The sequence below is a fragment of the Alexandromys fortis genome, unplaced genomic scaffold (genome assembly GCF_014885135.2).
Source record: "Alexandromys fortis isolate MF-2015 unplaced genomic scaffold, M_Fortis_MF-2015_v1.1 scaffold_23, whole genome shotgun sequence".
NCBI lineage: Eukaryota > Metazoa > Chordata > Mammalia > Rodentia > Cricetidae > Alexandromys > Alexandromys fortis.
In genome coordinates, this window is record NW_026067907.1 from 7835557 (window position 1) to 7850275 (window position 14719).

The 14719-nt window shown below is 46.6% G+C and overlaps 1 protein-coding gene across 3 annotated transcripts in view; it reads left to right on the forward strand.

Moving 5' to 3' along the window:
- The window catches only part of Map3k4 (mitogen-activated protein kinase kinase kinase 4), a 169541-nt gene that overhangs the window by 72098 nt on the left and 82724 nt on the right, over positions 1 to 14719 (forward strand). For 2 of the 3 annotated variants that reach the window (XM_050135895.1, XM_050135897.1), the window contains exon 1: positions 7084 to 7362. The exons of the other annotated variant lie outside the window; for it this stretch is intronic. In XM_050135895.1, the coding sequence (XP_049991852.1) occupies positions 7232 to 7362 (131 nt within the window). In that variant the 5' untranslated portion in view covers positions 7084 to 7231. Of the gene's footprint in view, positions 1 to 7083; positions 7363 to 14719 lie in introns of those variants that run through there. 3 annotated transcript variants of the gene reach the window in all.

A 14719-nucleotide genomic window follows, 5' to 3' on the forward strand; every position in this document is an offset into this window, starting at 1 on the left:
ATCGGCATAGACAACCTCCCAGACAAGAAGGCGGTCTGTGTCATGTGACATTCCTGGCCTGATGTCCTCCCCTTTTCTAGGGATGTTTTTCTTAGAGGATCAGCCACAGCTCCCTGCTGCGCACACTCTTATTTCCCAGAGCAGCTGGTACTTTTTCTATCCGCAGCGAGAACCCCAGGGCTTCTGTGAGAAAAAGGCACAGACGGAGTGAGCAGCCGCCGAGGACAGCAGTGCGTACTGTCTCAGTTCTGGAAGCGAGACTGGAAACAACGTTTCTGTGGGCCACTCCTTGGCCTCTTTCTTAGCTGCTAGTGTTTGCCACTGACGCTCGGGAATATGTCACTTCCGCCTATGTCTCGGGGCCACAGATTGTCTCCCTCCCCGGCTTGTGTCTTTCTGCACCTCCGGTCTCTTCTGAGAAGAATGCCGCTTTCCAAATCCAGTACTGAGGAATACACTAATGATGGAGAATTAGAATTAGAAACATTAAAATACACCACATCATGGCTCTTTCAAAACAACAAAATAACTAAAACATCAACAACAAGAAATGGTGCCGATTAGGTTGAAAGAAGGGTCCACCCTACTTCATTGGGACACTATTTTAGTGACATCTTCAGAGGCCAGGTTTCCAAATGAGGTCCTATTCAGAGGGTCTAGGGTTATAGCTTTATAATGACCTGAATGTTTGTGTCCCCTCCAGAATCTGTGTGATGTAATAAGAGGTAAAGCCTCCAAGTGGTAAATTCTAAGGCCAGAGCCTTCGAAAATTACGCCGGTGACCTTATGAAGGGGCTGAGAATGTAGCTCAGTTGGTGGAGAGCTTTGCCTAGTACGCATGAGTCTTAGGTTCCATCCCTAGCACTATATAAAGCTGGCATGGTGACAGATGTCTGCCAGCCTAGCATTTGGGAAGTGAAGGCAGGAGGATCCTAAGTTCAAGGACATCCTACCTACCCTAGAGTCTATCTTAAAACCGCAACCTTAAGTGCCACCCCAGCTTGGTTTTGAGATAGCATTCAGTGTCCCTCTACTACTGAGATACCATCTTGGAAAACAAACACCAGACCCCTTACTATCTGTGAACCAACCCTGCCCTTGGACTTCCTGGCCTTCATAACACGAACAGTGGTTTTATACTATTTGCAAATGCCCCTCTTGACAGAGCAGCACGGACAGACTAAGATGGACCTCTCTTTGAGGGACACATGCAGCCCACAATACCACGATGACCACAGCTCTGATAGTTAATCTTCAGTGCCAACTTGAGTGGATGGGGATGTCTTCCGGGTGCCCCGGGCATGTCATCTACAGGGGTGTTTCTAGAACAGTTCAACTGGGGAGGGAAGGCCCACCCTGAGTGTGGGCAGCAGCACCCGATGGCCTGGGGACCCAGACTGGAGAAAAATGGACAAAGGAGGAAGTGATCTGAGCACCAGTACCCATCGTTCTTCTTTCTGGCTGAGGATGCAGGGTGCCCATCTTCCTCATGCCCATTGTCTTCCCCACCAGGATGGACTGCATCCTTCCAAACTGGCGCAGAACAAGCCTGCCCTTCCTGCATTTGTGAGCCCTTTTGTCACAACGAGAAGTAACAACACATCTGTGCTGGCTTTACCTGGTTGTGGGTATGCTTAGATAGCTTGGTTATTTTTTGACTAACACGGTCACCTTTTCTTCTAGCTTTTTAAAGCAGAGGCCTACAATTTATTCAAGGAGAATTCCGTACCCTTGCTTTGCAAAGTGTAAGGGTCCTCCTGCTTCATCTGTGGCACCCAGGTCATCTTGGAGCGCATCAGACATGCAGACCCTGGTCCCACCCACACCTACCAAACTGGTCACCTGCAGTTCACCAGGCTCTCCAGGCAATTCAGGCACATGTCAGATTTTGAAGGGCAGTGGTCCATAGCACGAAGAGGCATTTTCTTTTTAAACACATATAATGCCCTTTGTTTAAATGGGAACATTTAACCACTGATCAGTCCTTTCTCAAATATTCTCCAAATAGCCCTCTAATTATCAAGATAAATTTAAGAAGTTTTGAAGTCTATGCATGGTGGAATAGGCTTGCAATCCCAGCACTCAGGGGACTAAGGCAAGGGGATTGCAAATTCAAAGCTATCCTGGGATACATAGCATGTCCTGACTCAAGTTAATAATCTCAAATCCTTCATGTTTAACTGGAACTATTCCAGTGTCAGGTAAACCACATTAAGGAAAAAAATCTGACAGAATTATTCCCAGTTGGTAATAGTTTAAGCTTGGTGGGAGGCTGAGAGGTTGGTTCAGAGAGTCTTCCCAGTGGGGACCACTCAAATGGTATTTGGGGTATTGGAAGGACAAGTGACTTCAATCACGGAAGCCCAGGGTAGATGTCCCTGATAAGGACAGACATGAACCTCCTTGCTGTCTCGTCATCTCGGCTCTCTGCGCCTGGTTTCCATACACACATAGACTCTGGATTGGAAGGTATCTGAAGGCAATTGAGGCAGGGCAAGCTGTAGTTTCTCAGTCTTCTGATCCTCTGACCTGAGCATCAAAGGGGGGAATTAAAGAAGAGAAGCAGGCAAAGTCTCTTAGTGTTTGCTGGGACGGGCTGGAGACTCTTGGCTTGCCTGACTCCTCACCTGCCCTGCTCTCTCTGGCTCGCTTGCTCTGTGTGGCAGAGGCCACTTCCTTTCTCTTAAAGCTTTCTTCATTGAATAAGACATACTGTTCTAACTTTTAAAGCAAGATTTCTTTTTTTTTAAATATTTATTTATTATGTATACAATATTCTGTCTGTGTGTATGCCTGCGGCCCAGAAGAGGGCACCAGTTCCCATTACAGATGGTTGTGAGCCACCATGTGGTTGCTGGGAATTGAACTCAGGACCTTTGGAAGAACAGGCAGTGCTCTTAACCTCTGAGCCATCTCTCCAGCTCCTAAAGCAAGATTTCTTAATTTATTTGATAATTTTGTGTATGCCTACATTATGAGCACCACATACATATAGGAGAGCGCCAGAAGGGAGCTGTGCATCATGGGAAACTGTAGTGGCTTTCATTTGTATTTTAATAAATAAGTTTGCCTGAAGATCAGAGAGTAGAACAGCCGCACTGATCAGCCTTACAGACCAGGCAGACCAGACACACACCTTCAATCCCAGTAGTTTGTCATAGAAACTGGGAGGCAGTGGTGCATGCCTTTAATCCCAGCCTTAGAGGGGAATATAAAACAGGAGGAGACAGCTCTCACACAGTCTCATTCTGAGATTCCTGGAGGCAGGATGGTGTTCTCTGACCTTCAGGTTGAACCCGTTTCTGTCTCTGGGTTCAGCATTAATCATGCTACACAGAACTGGAGATGGGGGTGGTTGTAAATTGCCCTGTGGGGAACCCAGGTCTACTCTACCGTAAGAGCACTGAGCATCATTAACCACTGAGCCATTTCTCCAGCTCCCTAGCCTTTTTTTTTTTTTTAAAAGTATGCAACCTTTAATCCCATGCTTAATGAGAATAGAAACTTGGTTCATACTTTGTACAGAGACTAATGTCTGAAATGTGTTCTAGTGGAGAAATAACAAAAATAAACCTCCTCTTAGATTAAGCAACAACAAATGAAAAACCACCACCACAACAACCAAAAAGAAACCAAACCAAAACAACAACAACAACAAAAAAATCAAACTGAAACAAACAAAAAAAAAAAAACCCAAATTGAAGGTTTCACCTAACTTTCCACTATTGGGAAGTATGAAACTTCGTGTTATAAAGGACTATTTAAACAGTCAAGTAAACATAGTTTTACACGCACCTGTCTTTGAGTGTTTTAGTAGCAGGCAGACATATACATGTACGTGTATCAGTCAAGAGGGGGAAAGACTCTGCATTGCAAGGCTTCCCTTGTCTCCATCGCCTGGCAGGAGGCTTGTGGTGCTCTCAGTCTCTGTCTCTCTATCTCTGAATCTGCCTTTCCCTGTGAGCACTGAAGTGAATGTGAATTGGTCTCCTCCAACCAGGAGCAGGTTAGGAAGTCTGTACCATTCTTGTCTCTGCAGAGCTGGGCAGAAGTGCAAGCCACTGGGAACAGAGATGGCCATGGCTGCTGAGGTCTCTGAAAGGTCACACAGGAAGCTGGTTGGCAGAGCTCACAAATACTATCAGGAAGGGAGAAAGTTATTTTAAGTAAAATGCATCACCATGCTAACAATGATGTTAAAACTTACAGCTTTGAAGTTTGGTCCTTTGAAACAGTCAATTATTATACACTTTGACACAAACTTCTTGGATCATTTCGAAAATGTTTGGCTAGTACACTATTGTAGAAAGGATCCTAAGGTAATCCCTCCCCCCCCCCCCCCCCCCCCCGTGTGTGTGTTTGTAATATTCTCTCTCTCTCTCTCTCTCTCGCTCGCTCGCTCGCTCTCTCGCTCTCTGTGTAATATATACAGACACTACAGTTTGAAGTTTATAAACACGATGACATGCCCATAGTTTGTTAACTGTATATGGAAAGCACAGATGTTTACACACGAATGCAACTGGATTGTGTGTGCATCACAACGGGGCTTGAAATTACAGGTGAATAAAGTGTGTTATGTACCTTAGCTTAAACTGGGTCCGTACTAGAACTGTTACTTCCCTCTTTAGGTTTATTTTTAAACGGTGTGTATCTGTGCATGGGCGTATGTGCGGGTGAGTGCAGGTGGTGCCTGCCTGACTCTAGATAGGAGTAATTGGAGCTAGACTTCCAGGTATTTGTGAGCAGTCCAACATGGGTGATGGGAGCAAGACTCAGGCCCCCTAAAGAGCACTAGGCACTCTTACCCTCTGAGCCGTTATCTCCCAAGTCCTGAATTTTAACTTTTGATTTTTTATTTAATAATAATAAAAGCAACAGACACTATGTGAATTCAAACTTGAGGACACAGAGAGATGATTTCCCATAGATTTTGAGGTCACTATTTTGAAGAACATGATTAAAGACAATGTAATCAGTCATATGCTAAACAGTAATTTTAATCTATAAATGTAAATCTCAATGATAACAGGAGTTACTAATTTAGCAATAGCACCCTGCCCAATGAATGTTGCTTATCTTTTTTTTTTTTTGTGGGCTTTTCAGGTGGGTGGAGTAGTCTAATGAATGCAAGAGTTGATTCACAAGAAAAATTTATGTGATTTTTTATTAATTTCATAGGATCTTCACAAAAGAGCAGAATTCAAAATGACCACACCATGATATTTTTATACATTCTAGACAAAGAACATTAAATTTGTGAAGAAACGGCAGAAACTGTCTATATGTGAGAGAGTATTGAATTCTAGGGTTGTTATTAAGAAAGAGAGAGATGGTGGCGGATGCGGGGACCATAGTAAGGTGAGGATTATTTTGGAGTTTGTTTTCTCACGTTTACAGAATTCTCACTTGCCAGTCTCCAGAGTGTAAGGGCATTTTCTAGCGCTGCTCTGTGAAGTAGGCCTCCCCCCCCAAATAATCTTGTCCTGCACAGGAAGGTAGACCAACGGCTCCTTCTGACGTGATTTCAGAATGAAATTAGTCAAGGTGATGGTTTGGCTTGTTCTGAGGTGGCTTGTCTTCAACACCTTTATAACATTATCTACTAGGTTCCTACATGTGTCAGCACTGGGCTCCGTCCACTTGGTGGCTGGGCAGAACACAGGACTGAGAATGGTACCTGCTCCAAAGGGGGACACACTCTAGAATAAAGAAACACCTCTGGGAAATGGAGGGGAGAATACTGCAGGCTCTCTCCTGGAACCTTGGAGGCCCAGGAGATGCTACAGAGGGGAGATTGGAGAAACAGTGAGTCTTTTGCCACGCTGGCAAAAGTCTCTGCATACAGACCAAGAACTTGGCACTAAGTGATTTAGGTTTCTATGCACACTGCATGGTATGATGAGTTGAAGGCAAATTTGTTTGGCTTCTCTTAGAATACACAGTACCCAGCAGAAAACGAAGAAGACATAGTCGTGGCTCTCCCTCAGGAGGAGTTATGTTTGTCAAGTGTTTTGTGACTGGGAGGCACAAGTGTGCCCATTCCCTCAATTCCAGACCGTCAGAGGGAGGTTTCACTACCAACTTCAATGTACATCCTAAGGAGGGCTCAGGCTCGGTGATGCGCAGAGGGAAATGAAACAGATAATTAGGCTTACAGGGAAGTGGGAAATACTCTGCCGAGCTTTCTTCACACAATGGAAATGAGTCATTTAAACATTATGTAGCTTTTGTTATGATAGGTTCAGTTTGTTTCCTTTGAACGCTCTTATTTGCTTTGTTTTCTTTCTCTCTTTATTAGGCTACTAGTTCCATGCAGGAAAGGGGTATTTACTTTGCTCTCTCTGCATCCTCCGAGTCTCCGAAGTCTTAATATGTACACTGAATACTTGTTGATGATATGTTGTTGGATAAAAAAGGGAATGTCAGCTCAGATATTCAACACTAGCAGGCCATATACATAACGTAATCTATTGTAACAACGACAAGGGAATGCAGCAACTGTTTAATTACAGAGGCGTTTCTGCATCATAGCTAACTTCACGGGGTGTCCTTTATCCTGAGCTTGCTTAGCTCTAAAATCTTGCCTTAATTTTTTTTTCTCATTTGCTAAGTTTTTTAAAAACCTTCAGGGTTGCGACTGTACAGTCCAAGTTTTTGGAAACGCGCTCTCTAACCTTGGGATCCTGGGTGAGGACGGTGTCCTCTGCTGCCCACTTGGTGTGTCACTCTGACGATCTGAGTCTGCAGAAGGCCCGCGCTTCCATGTCAGAGCTGTGGGCGTCTGGGTGACATCATCCTTATCCCGAAATGCGGGATCCTGCGTCGCATCGACCTTGGGCTCAAGTTTATGAAGCATCCCTGCTCGCCCAGATAGCCCTCCCTCTCCTAGTGTCTCCTGCGTCCTTGGCCCCAGGACCTCCAGCGGCCACCCGTGGCCACTCGGTGACACCTGACGCACCGCGGGCCAGGGCGCTCCTCCCTCCCTCCCTCTCTGCTCGCCCCGCCCCGGCCGACTCAGTCGCCCGCCTAGGCGTGTCCCTCGCTGCCCGCCGTAGCCCGGCGCTCGGCCGGCCGCCGTTCCCAAGATGGCCGCGGCGCGCACGGCTCCTGCGGCGGGCTAGAGGCGGAGGCGGAGTCGAGTCCCTCCCGCACCCCGCGGCGGCTCCGGGTCTCCCGCACCAGGCTGCAGCTGACGACCCGCGGCGGCCATGCGGGGCTCGGTGCACGGATGAGAGACGCCGTTGCCGAACCGGTGCCCCCTCCCGCCCTCGCCGTCACCCCTGCAGCCGCCATGGAGGAGCCGCGGCCGCCGCCGCCGCCGGAACCCGAGCCCGAGGCAGAGCGCTGCTCGGCGGCGAGGTGAGTGCATGGCTGCGGCGGCTGCTCCGAGGGAGCCCGACTGCGCGCGAAGGGGGCGTGGGGTCTTCTGCTGCGTGCCAGGTGGGTGAGGAGCATCCAGAGCCCCGGCGGCGGGAGGGGTGCGGTGCAGCCCCGGAGCCTGTGTTTGGCTTCCGCGCGACCCTTGCCCGGGTCACAGAGGCCAAGCTCCAGAGCGACCACCGGCCCTTGCAGCCCTGCTCCCGGGGCCCCTGCTGCAGACTTCCCCCGCTTGCCTCCAGACGTCGCCGCCGCAGCGCGGGCTGGGCTCTGTGATCTGACTGAAGGAAGGTGGTCCCTCTTTTCCTTCTTCCAGGAAAGGAGAGGCGTCTTCCCCCTCCGTTCTTTCGCCCCTTTGCACCCCGCCTCCCAGCCTGCTGTCCCTAGAGAGAAGCTGCACCAAAACTGCAAACAGGGTTACTTGGCTAAGGTCTTTTTTACTGTCCTTCAGCGGTAGCCTGATGCTGAGTATTGTGCACGGATAAACTGAGGGTTAATCTCTGAAACTTTGCTACCGCAGTAAACTCCAGGATGGAACTTTGGTGCCCAAAGTATCTGTTGCATTCTCTTCCATAGAAGCTCTCCTAACTACTTATAAAAGTCGTTAATTTTTTCTTGGGGAAGATAAACTCACCGTGCCCTGGTTTTGTGTTTACGTGTCCCCTCTCTTCCAGTCCTTTGAATCTCAGGATAAGCTTTGGCTGCCCCCTGCCCCCTATAGTGAAAACACTCCCACAGCTCCTCCCGGTTAAGGTCTTGCCCTATAATCCCAGGAAGAAGGCAGTTAAATAGCTTGCTTTTTCCTGCTTGAAGAACTAGCAAATTTATAGCTTAGTGAGATCTGGACACAGGAGCCATTCACATCCTTACCTGTCACCACTGGGGTGACTGGGAGGAACTTTTTTTTTTTTTTTTCAAAACTGTGAAAACCACTACTTTGTTTTCTTTCTTTCTTTCTTTCTTTCTTTCCTTCCTTCCTTCCTTCCTTCCTTCCTTCCTTCTTTCTTTCTTTCTTTCTTTCTTTCTTTCTTTCTTTTTTAAGCTTGTCCTGGAACGAGCTCTTGTAGACCAGGCTGGCCTCGAACTCACAGAGATCCGCCTGCCTCTGCCTCCCGAGTGCTGGGATTAAAGGCGTGTACCACCACCACCGGGCCTACTACTTTGTTTCTTAATTCCAAGATAGTTCTGTGACATCTTAAGGGACAGTTTCTTTAAAGGCTTAGGACAGAGTGGTCTGAGAATTCCTCCAACATTTTTTAGACGTTTTATCAGAAAGTTCATAATTTTCCTAAATGTGTTGTGTTGTTGAGCAATTTGGACTCCTGCACACGTTATTTTTAGAAATAATAAATGTGAGTCCTTAATGCTTCAAGTGTTTTGCCCCTTGCCCATCACTTCTTTTAGTTCATTTAATCTTTACTACAATCTTACGAGTTAATTCTGCTATCCATCGCCTTTACACGGGAGGAAACTGAGGCAAAAGGTAAGCAGCGTATATGAAGATTAACTGCTGGTAATGAACGAAGGTCTGGCTGCATAGTTCGTGCCTTAATTATCGCGAGTGAGAGGGATGATTTCATATCCACAGGCCCGACGTTGTAATTCTGGGTAACTGTACTCTGGGGGGGGGGATGGTCTTGAACGTTGTAAGGTAGAGGTGGAAAGGGAGAGGGATAAACAAATGTGCTGTGAAAACGCCACTTTTCTATTGATAAAGCAGCCTTGCTTTCCGGCCAGGATTCTGTCTCTTTGTTATAATAAAAATAGGTCAGGATAATGGGCTCCATCCAACTTTAAGTGAACAGCAGTGTACAGAACAAGAAGATCTTTGAAATATTTTTCTTAGCAACATTGCAGTTAATTTTACAATAGCAAATCTGTAAAGCAGATTCCTTGGTAAAGCTGTTGCTCTGCCTGCTTTTTTGCTGCAGTAATCGACACTGCCTCCTCTTCAATAGGCAGGGGTGACCTCTGGCACGGTTACTGTAGGTCTGTGGTGAGCGATGCTGCAGGGGAGCTGCAGTTGTTTATTTGCGGTCCACGTTCTTCACTATTTACAAGAGGCTCGCTGTGTGCTTTCAGAATATGCTCAGCTCCTCCTCCAAAGACAATGGAGACCACTAATATGTTCCTTAGTGTTCCCAGGTTAGCTGGCTTGCTGACAGACCAGAATAAAGCTTCTGGCATTGTTGTTCATCCGCCGTACGTGTGTGTCATTGATCAGGAAGGCTGTATTAGGCACAGGTCTTTGGTAGGAGTCAGGCCTGTACATGTTGGCTTCCAAAGCTGTATGGCAAGCACACCACTGGCAGATGCCAGCGCCCAGGACGTCTGCTGTGGGTGCGCTTTGCTCCTGATGCGTGAGTTATGCAATGATGGAAGAACACAAAACAGGTTGCCAGCTGACGGTGCTCTGTCATAGCTTTAGTGCTTATTGTCCACCGTGGGTACTTCTGATCCTCCTTTTTGGTAAAGAATTCCCGAAGGTGATTCCAGTTGCTCTTAGAGATTAAGCTTTTGAATAAACATTCCTCTTTGCTTTTCAAGCATCTGGGTCAGTTTTAAAAGGATCCTGAAACTGCTTGCGAGAACTATTAGAATTAATTTGAAGCAACTTTTGTGATTTATATTTTATATCTGTGCATTTACAAAACAGAATACATTTGATAGGAAGTCTGATATAATGTCCCTGCCTGTTGCAACCTTCGCTTTAAAATAGTTATGTTAACTATGGCTCATTGTTCTCATTCACTGGCTCTCTAAGTACATGCCAATAAATATCATTGTACGTCCTTCTAGCCAGTGGCTTTCTCATTCACTCTGAGTAGTGTGACTTTCTCCTAGCTTTATTGGTGATAATAGGATTCACTTCTTAAAAAGCATTTGAGTGTCCTCCCTGCTAGGCAGTCTGATCTTGGTGTCTGTCATCTTGAAGCCCCACCTTGAGCTCATTTGTTTCTGTCTTGACTCGGGATGTCACTTGTTACTAACCTCGTGAAGCGCCAGACTGTTTCTGCATCTGATATGTCTCGAACCTAAACCACCAGAACAGTAGGTGCCTTTCCAGGGGCAGCTTTAGACAGCAAGGAGCAGCCAACTGGCCACAGTGACCTAGAGCTCCAGCGACGGCAGAAACTGTGTTCTGGCGTGGATATGACTTGGCTGTCCCTGGTTCCTCACTTTGTGAGGTTGCTTTATTTCCTTCTTGTATATCATCCTCTTGGTGCCTTGAAAATCTGGTTCTGAACTCTACTGAAAGATGGGGATACACAGGTTTGGCCTACTTAGTGGCTAGATTGCCTTGACTTCCTGCTGGTTAGTTCCTCATTCCTCACAGGCTGTCTGTTCGGAGCCTTCCCCTGTCTCCGGCTTCCCATTAGACCAGGGGCAATGGAATCTGCTAAAGGACTATGTAATGCTGTTGACAAGAGTCTACAGGTTACTGGAAATACTTTTATTGGGGAAAATGGAAGCAATGTTAGGCCAGGAGATTGGCTGACGATTCTAGGTCTTCCTAAAGTAGTGCCATATTGGCAACGAGCAAGTCCACGTACTTGTGGGGCTCATGTCTCAAGGTAACTATGGCCTATAGAAAACCCCAGAACACACACACACACACGTGCACATACATATATATCTATGTGTGTATATGTGTATATGTATGGTCGTGTGTGTACATATACATATATAGGGTCCTTGATTTCAGAGGACCCCATAATTAACGTCGGCAGGCCCATCTTGGGCACAGTCATTGCCGCCAGTCTGAGAGACAAAGGTCTTTCTCTTAGGTGTTCCTCTTTCTTGACATGGCATGGGTTACTTTCTCCACCCTGTGTCACAGCTTTCCCTCGATTGGGTTACATAGTTAGTTTTTAATCTTTAGTCGGCGTTTGGTACCTTCCTAGCTGCTTTTCGAGTATTCCGTTCATGAAGGATCATGATGCTATGTGGTTTTTCTGGATCTCAGTCCACATTTAAAAAGTTAATTAGAATTCTGTAGCTATTAAAAGCCATGTTGTTAAAGAACATGTAGTGACATGGGAAATGCTCACAGAGCAAGTCTTTTTGGTAGGTCCTGACTACCTATTTTTAGAAAGATTCCCAAATGCCTCTACTGTCTGATATGCCCTCCTTTGAGCCCGGCGTAGGAAGCAGTCACCACCAGGATCTGTAACGCACAGTTCTGAGTGGTTTGCTGCTCAGCTGCCAGCTATCCAGTTGTCTGCCTCCTGCCCCCACCTGAAAGTGCCTCTCTCCACTGCACTGGGCACTGCCCCCTGCAGCAGCACCGCCCCCTTTTCGAGCTCTGCTTGCAGAAATAGACTCCGTACCAAACTGTGGCCTCAGGCTTACTTTCTAAGGCTTGTCACTTCAGAGCTGGGGAGAGGAAACTCCCGTTTGATAATTGGAATGCATCATATAAAGTCGAGTGGAGAACTAACTCTCAAAAGCTGTGGCCAGCCTCAGAGAGGTTTGCTCTCAGACCGGGATAAAGGTGGAGACTGGAAAGTCTTTGACAAGTTAGTTTCCTGCATGCCCAGTCAGTCCTCCCTTTGCTCTTCATTTGACCTGTAAACTAGTAAGTTCTCTCTTTCCTTCCTTCCTTCCTTCCTTCCTTCCTTCCTTCCTTCCTTCCTTCCTTCCCTCCCTCCCTCCCTCCCTCCCTCCCTCCCTCCCTCCCTCCTTCCTTCCTTCCTTCCTTCCTGCTATAAGGTTTTTGTGTTCATGTGTGTATGCATGTGAATGCATGCACCTGTGTGTGTATGCATGGCAGCTAGAGGTCAGTGTTGAGTATCTTTGCTTGCTTTCTGCTGTAGATTTTCTCAGTTTCTCATAGAACTTGAAATTCTCCATTTCAGCTCCATTGTCTGGCTAATGAGTTCCTTGTAGCTTCCTGCCCACCCCCCAAGCCCTGGGGTTAGAGCTGTCAATCATGCCTGGCCTTGATGTGGGTGCTAGGGATCTGAACACAGCTCCTTATGCTTGCATAGAAACCCTCTCCTCACTGAAACATCCTCAGCCCCTAAATTCCCTATTCTTAGAACTATAAATTGGATTAGGTGGCTAAGAATCCCAATACATAGTCTGATATCATTTTAAAAGCCACACACAGAAAAACCATTGGGAACATACTGTTTTTTTAAAGCTTTTCATAATGAACAAGTTATGTTTATTTTAAAATAATACATAACATAATTATAGGACTTAAATCTGTGCTGTGCATGTGTGTTTGTGTGTATATGTGCACACGTGTGTATAGGTGCATGTGACCATGCACATCCTGCAGAGGCTAGAGGAGAATATTAGCTATCATCCTGTATTGCTTTCCACCTTACTTTTCTTTTTTCTTTTGAAACAGAGTCTCTGTGTAACTCTGTACTCTGTGTAGTCTCTGAAGTCCATCATTTTGGCCAGGGTGGCCTTTCATTTTTTTTTTTTTTTTGGTTTTTCGAGACAGGGTTTCTCTGTGGTTTTGGAGCCTGTCCTGGAACTAGCTCTTGTAGACCAGGCTGGTCTCGAACTCACAGAGATCCGCCTGCCTCTGCCTCCCGAGTGCTGGGATTAAAGGCATGCGCCACCACCCCCCGGCTCAGGGTGGCCTTTCAGCAGGCTCCAAGATCTGCCTGTTTTCTGCCCCGCCCCCACCACCCCCATGCTGGGATGACAGACATGCATCTGACTTTTACATGGGTGCTAAGATCTGAACTTAGGTCCTCTTGGCTTCACAGCAAACACTCTTAATCACTGGTACTGTCTCTCAAGCCCCAAAATGATTATTTTTGTTCATAATGTGAAGCACGATTAATACAAACTCAGAGAAATTGGGGTTCAACTTGAAGATCCGAAAAGCAAAACAGCCACTAGCTCTTACCTTCACCTCAGTCTGAAATGGCAATCCTGCCTCCAGGAATCTCAGAATAAGACTTTGTGAGCAGAAGGAGAGAGAGCACGAGCAAGGAACTCAGGACCGCGAGGGGTGCACCCACACACTGAGACAATGGGGATGTTCTATCGGGAACTCACCAAGGCCAGCTGGCCTGGATCTGAAAAAGCCTGGGTTAAAACCGGACTTGCTGAACATAGCGGACAATGAGGACTACTGAGAACTCAAGAACAATGGCAATGGGTTTTTGATCCTACTGCACGTACTGGCTTTGTGGGAGCCTAGGCAGTTTGGATGCTCACCTTACTAGACCTGGATGGAGGTGGGTGGTCCTTGGACTTCCCACAGGGCAGGAAAACTTGATTGCTCTTTGGGCTAACGAGGGAGGGGGGGGTGTTGATTGGGGCAGGGGGAGGGAAATGGGAGGCGGTGGCGGGGAAGAGTCAGAAATCTTTAATAAAAAAAAAAAGAAACTTCAAAAAAAAAAAAAAAAAGACTGTGTGAGAGCTGTCTCCCGGTCTTACATTCCTCTCTAGGGCCAGGATTAAAGGCATGCACCACTGGGGTTAAGGCACGCACCACCTGATTTCTGTGGCAGCTAGTGTGGCTACTGGGATTGAAGGTGTGGGTTACCGTAGTCTATTCTGTAAGGCTGACCAGCGGAACTGTTTTACTCTCAGGTCTTCAGGCAGTCTTTATTTATTAAAATACAATTTAAATGGCACTACACATACAGAGGTATGTGTGTGTCTGAGAGTGTCTGCCGCTTGTGTGCAGTTTCCCTTGGGGACCAAGAGGTGGCATTGGATCTCGCTGGTGCTGGAGTTACAACCGGTTCTGAGTCATCCAATACACAGCCCCCAGATTCTTAACTACTACATTTATTTGAGTGTCTTGATTTCAAATTTTTACTAAATATTGAAATTTATGAGTTTCTATATACCCTATGAAGAGAATATTGTTATTAAATTTTAAATGAACTTAAATTTTCTTTTATTTATTTTTGGTGTGTGTGAATTACCCGAGTTGATTAAAGCAAACTGGTTTTCTTTAACCATTTAGTTCATCTCCTATTAAAGGGTTCTTGAGTGGAAACAAAAGAAAGGGCTGGAGTTCTGATGGTCTTTCATATTTATAGAGAGCTTAGCTTAACCACGTTCCCCACACGTGTGCGTCGTTGAAAGCGGCCTCTGTTTGCAGTGGCATATTTGAGGGGGCCTCATTCTCCTGGCGGTGGGTGTGGTCTGCGTGCTCTGGTCTCTGCAGACCTCAGCCTCCTGGAGCAGAGTGTTTGCTTTGCGGTGTGTGTCCACTGACAGCCAAGTGAAGGCTGCCTTTTCACTTGCAAGCACATCCACTTGTCCTGTGTTGCAGACCTCAGTGGTGTGTTCGTCTCCTGGCTCTTACCAAAGCAAAGTGAGTGCTGCTGGGAATATATGAGGCCTTCTGTCAAAG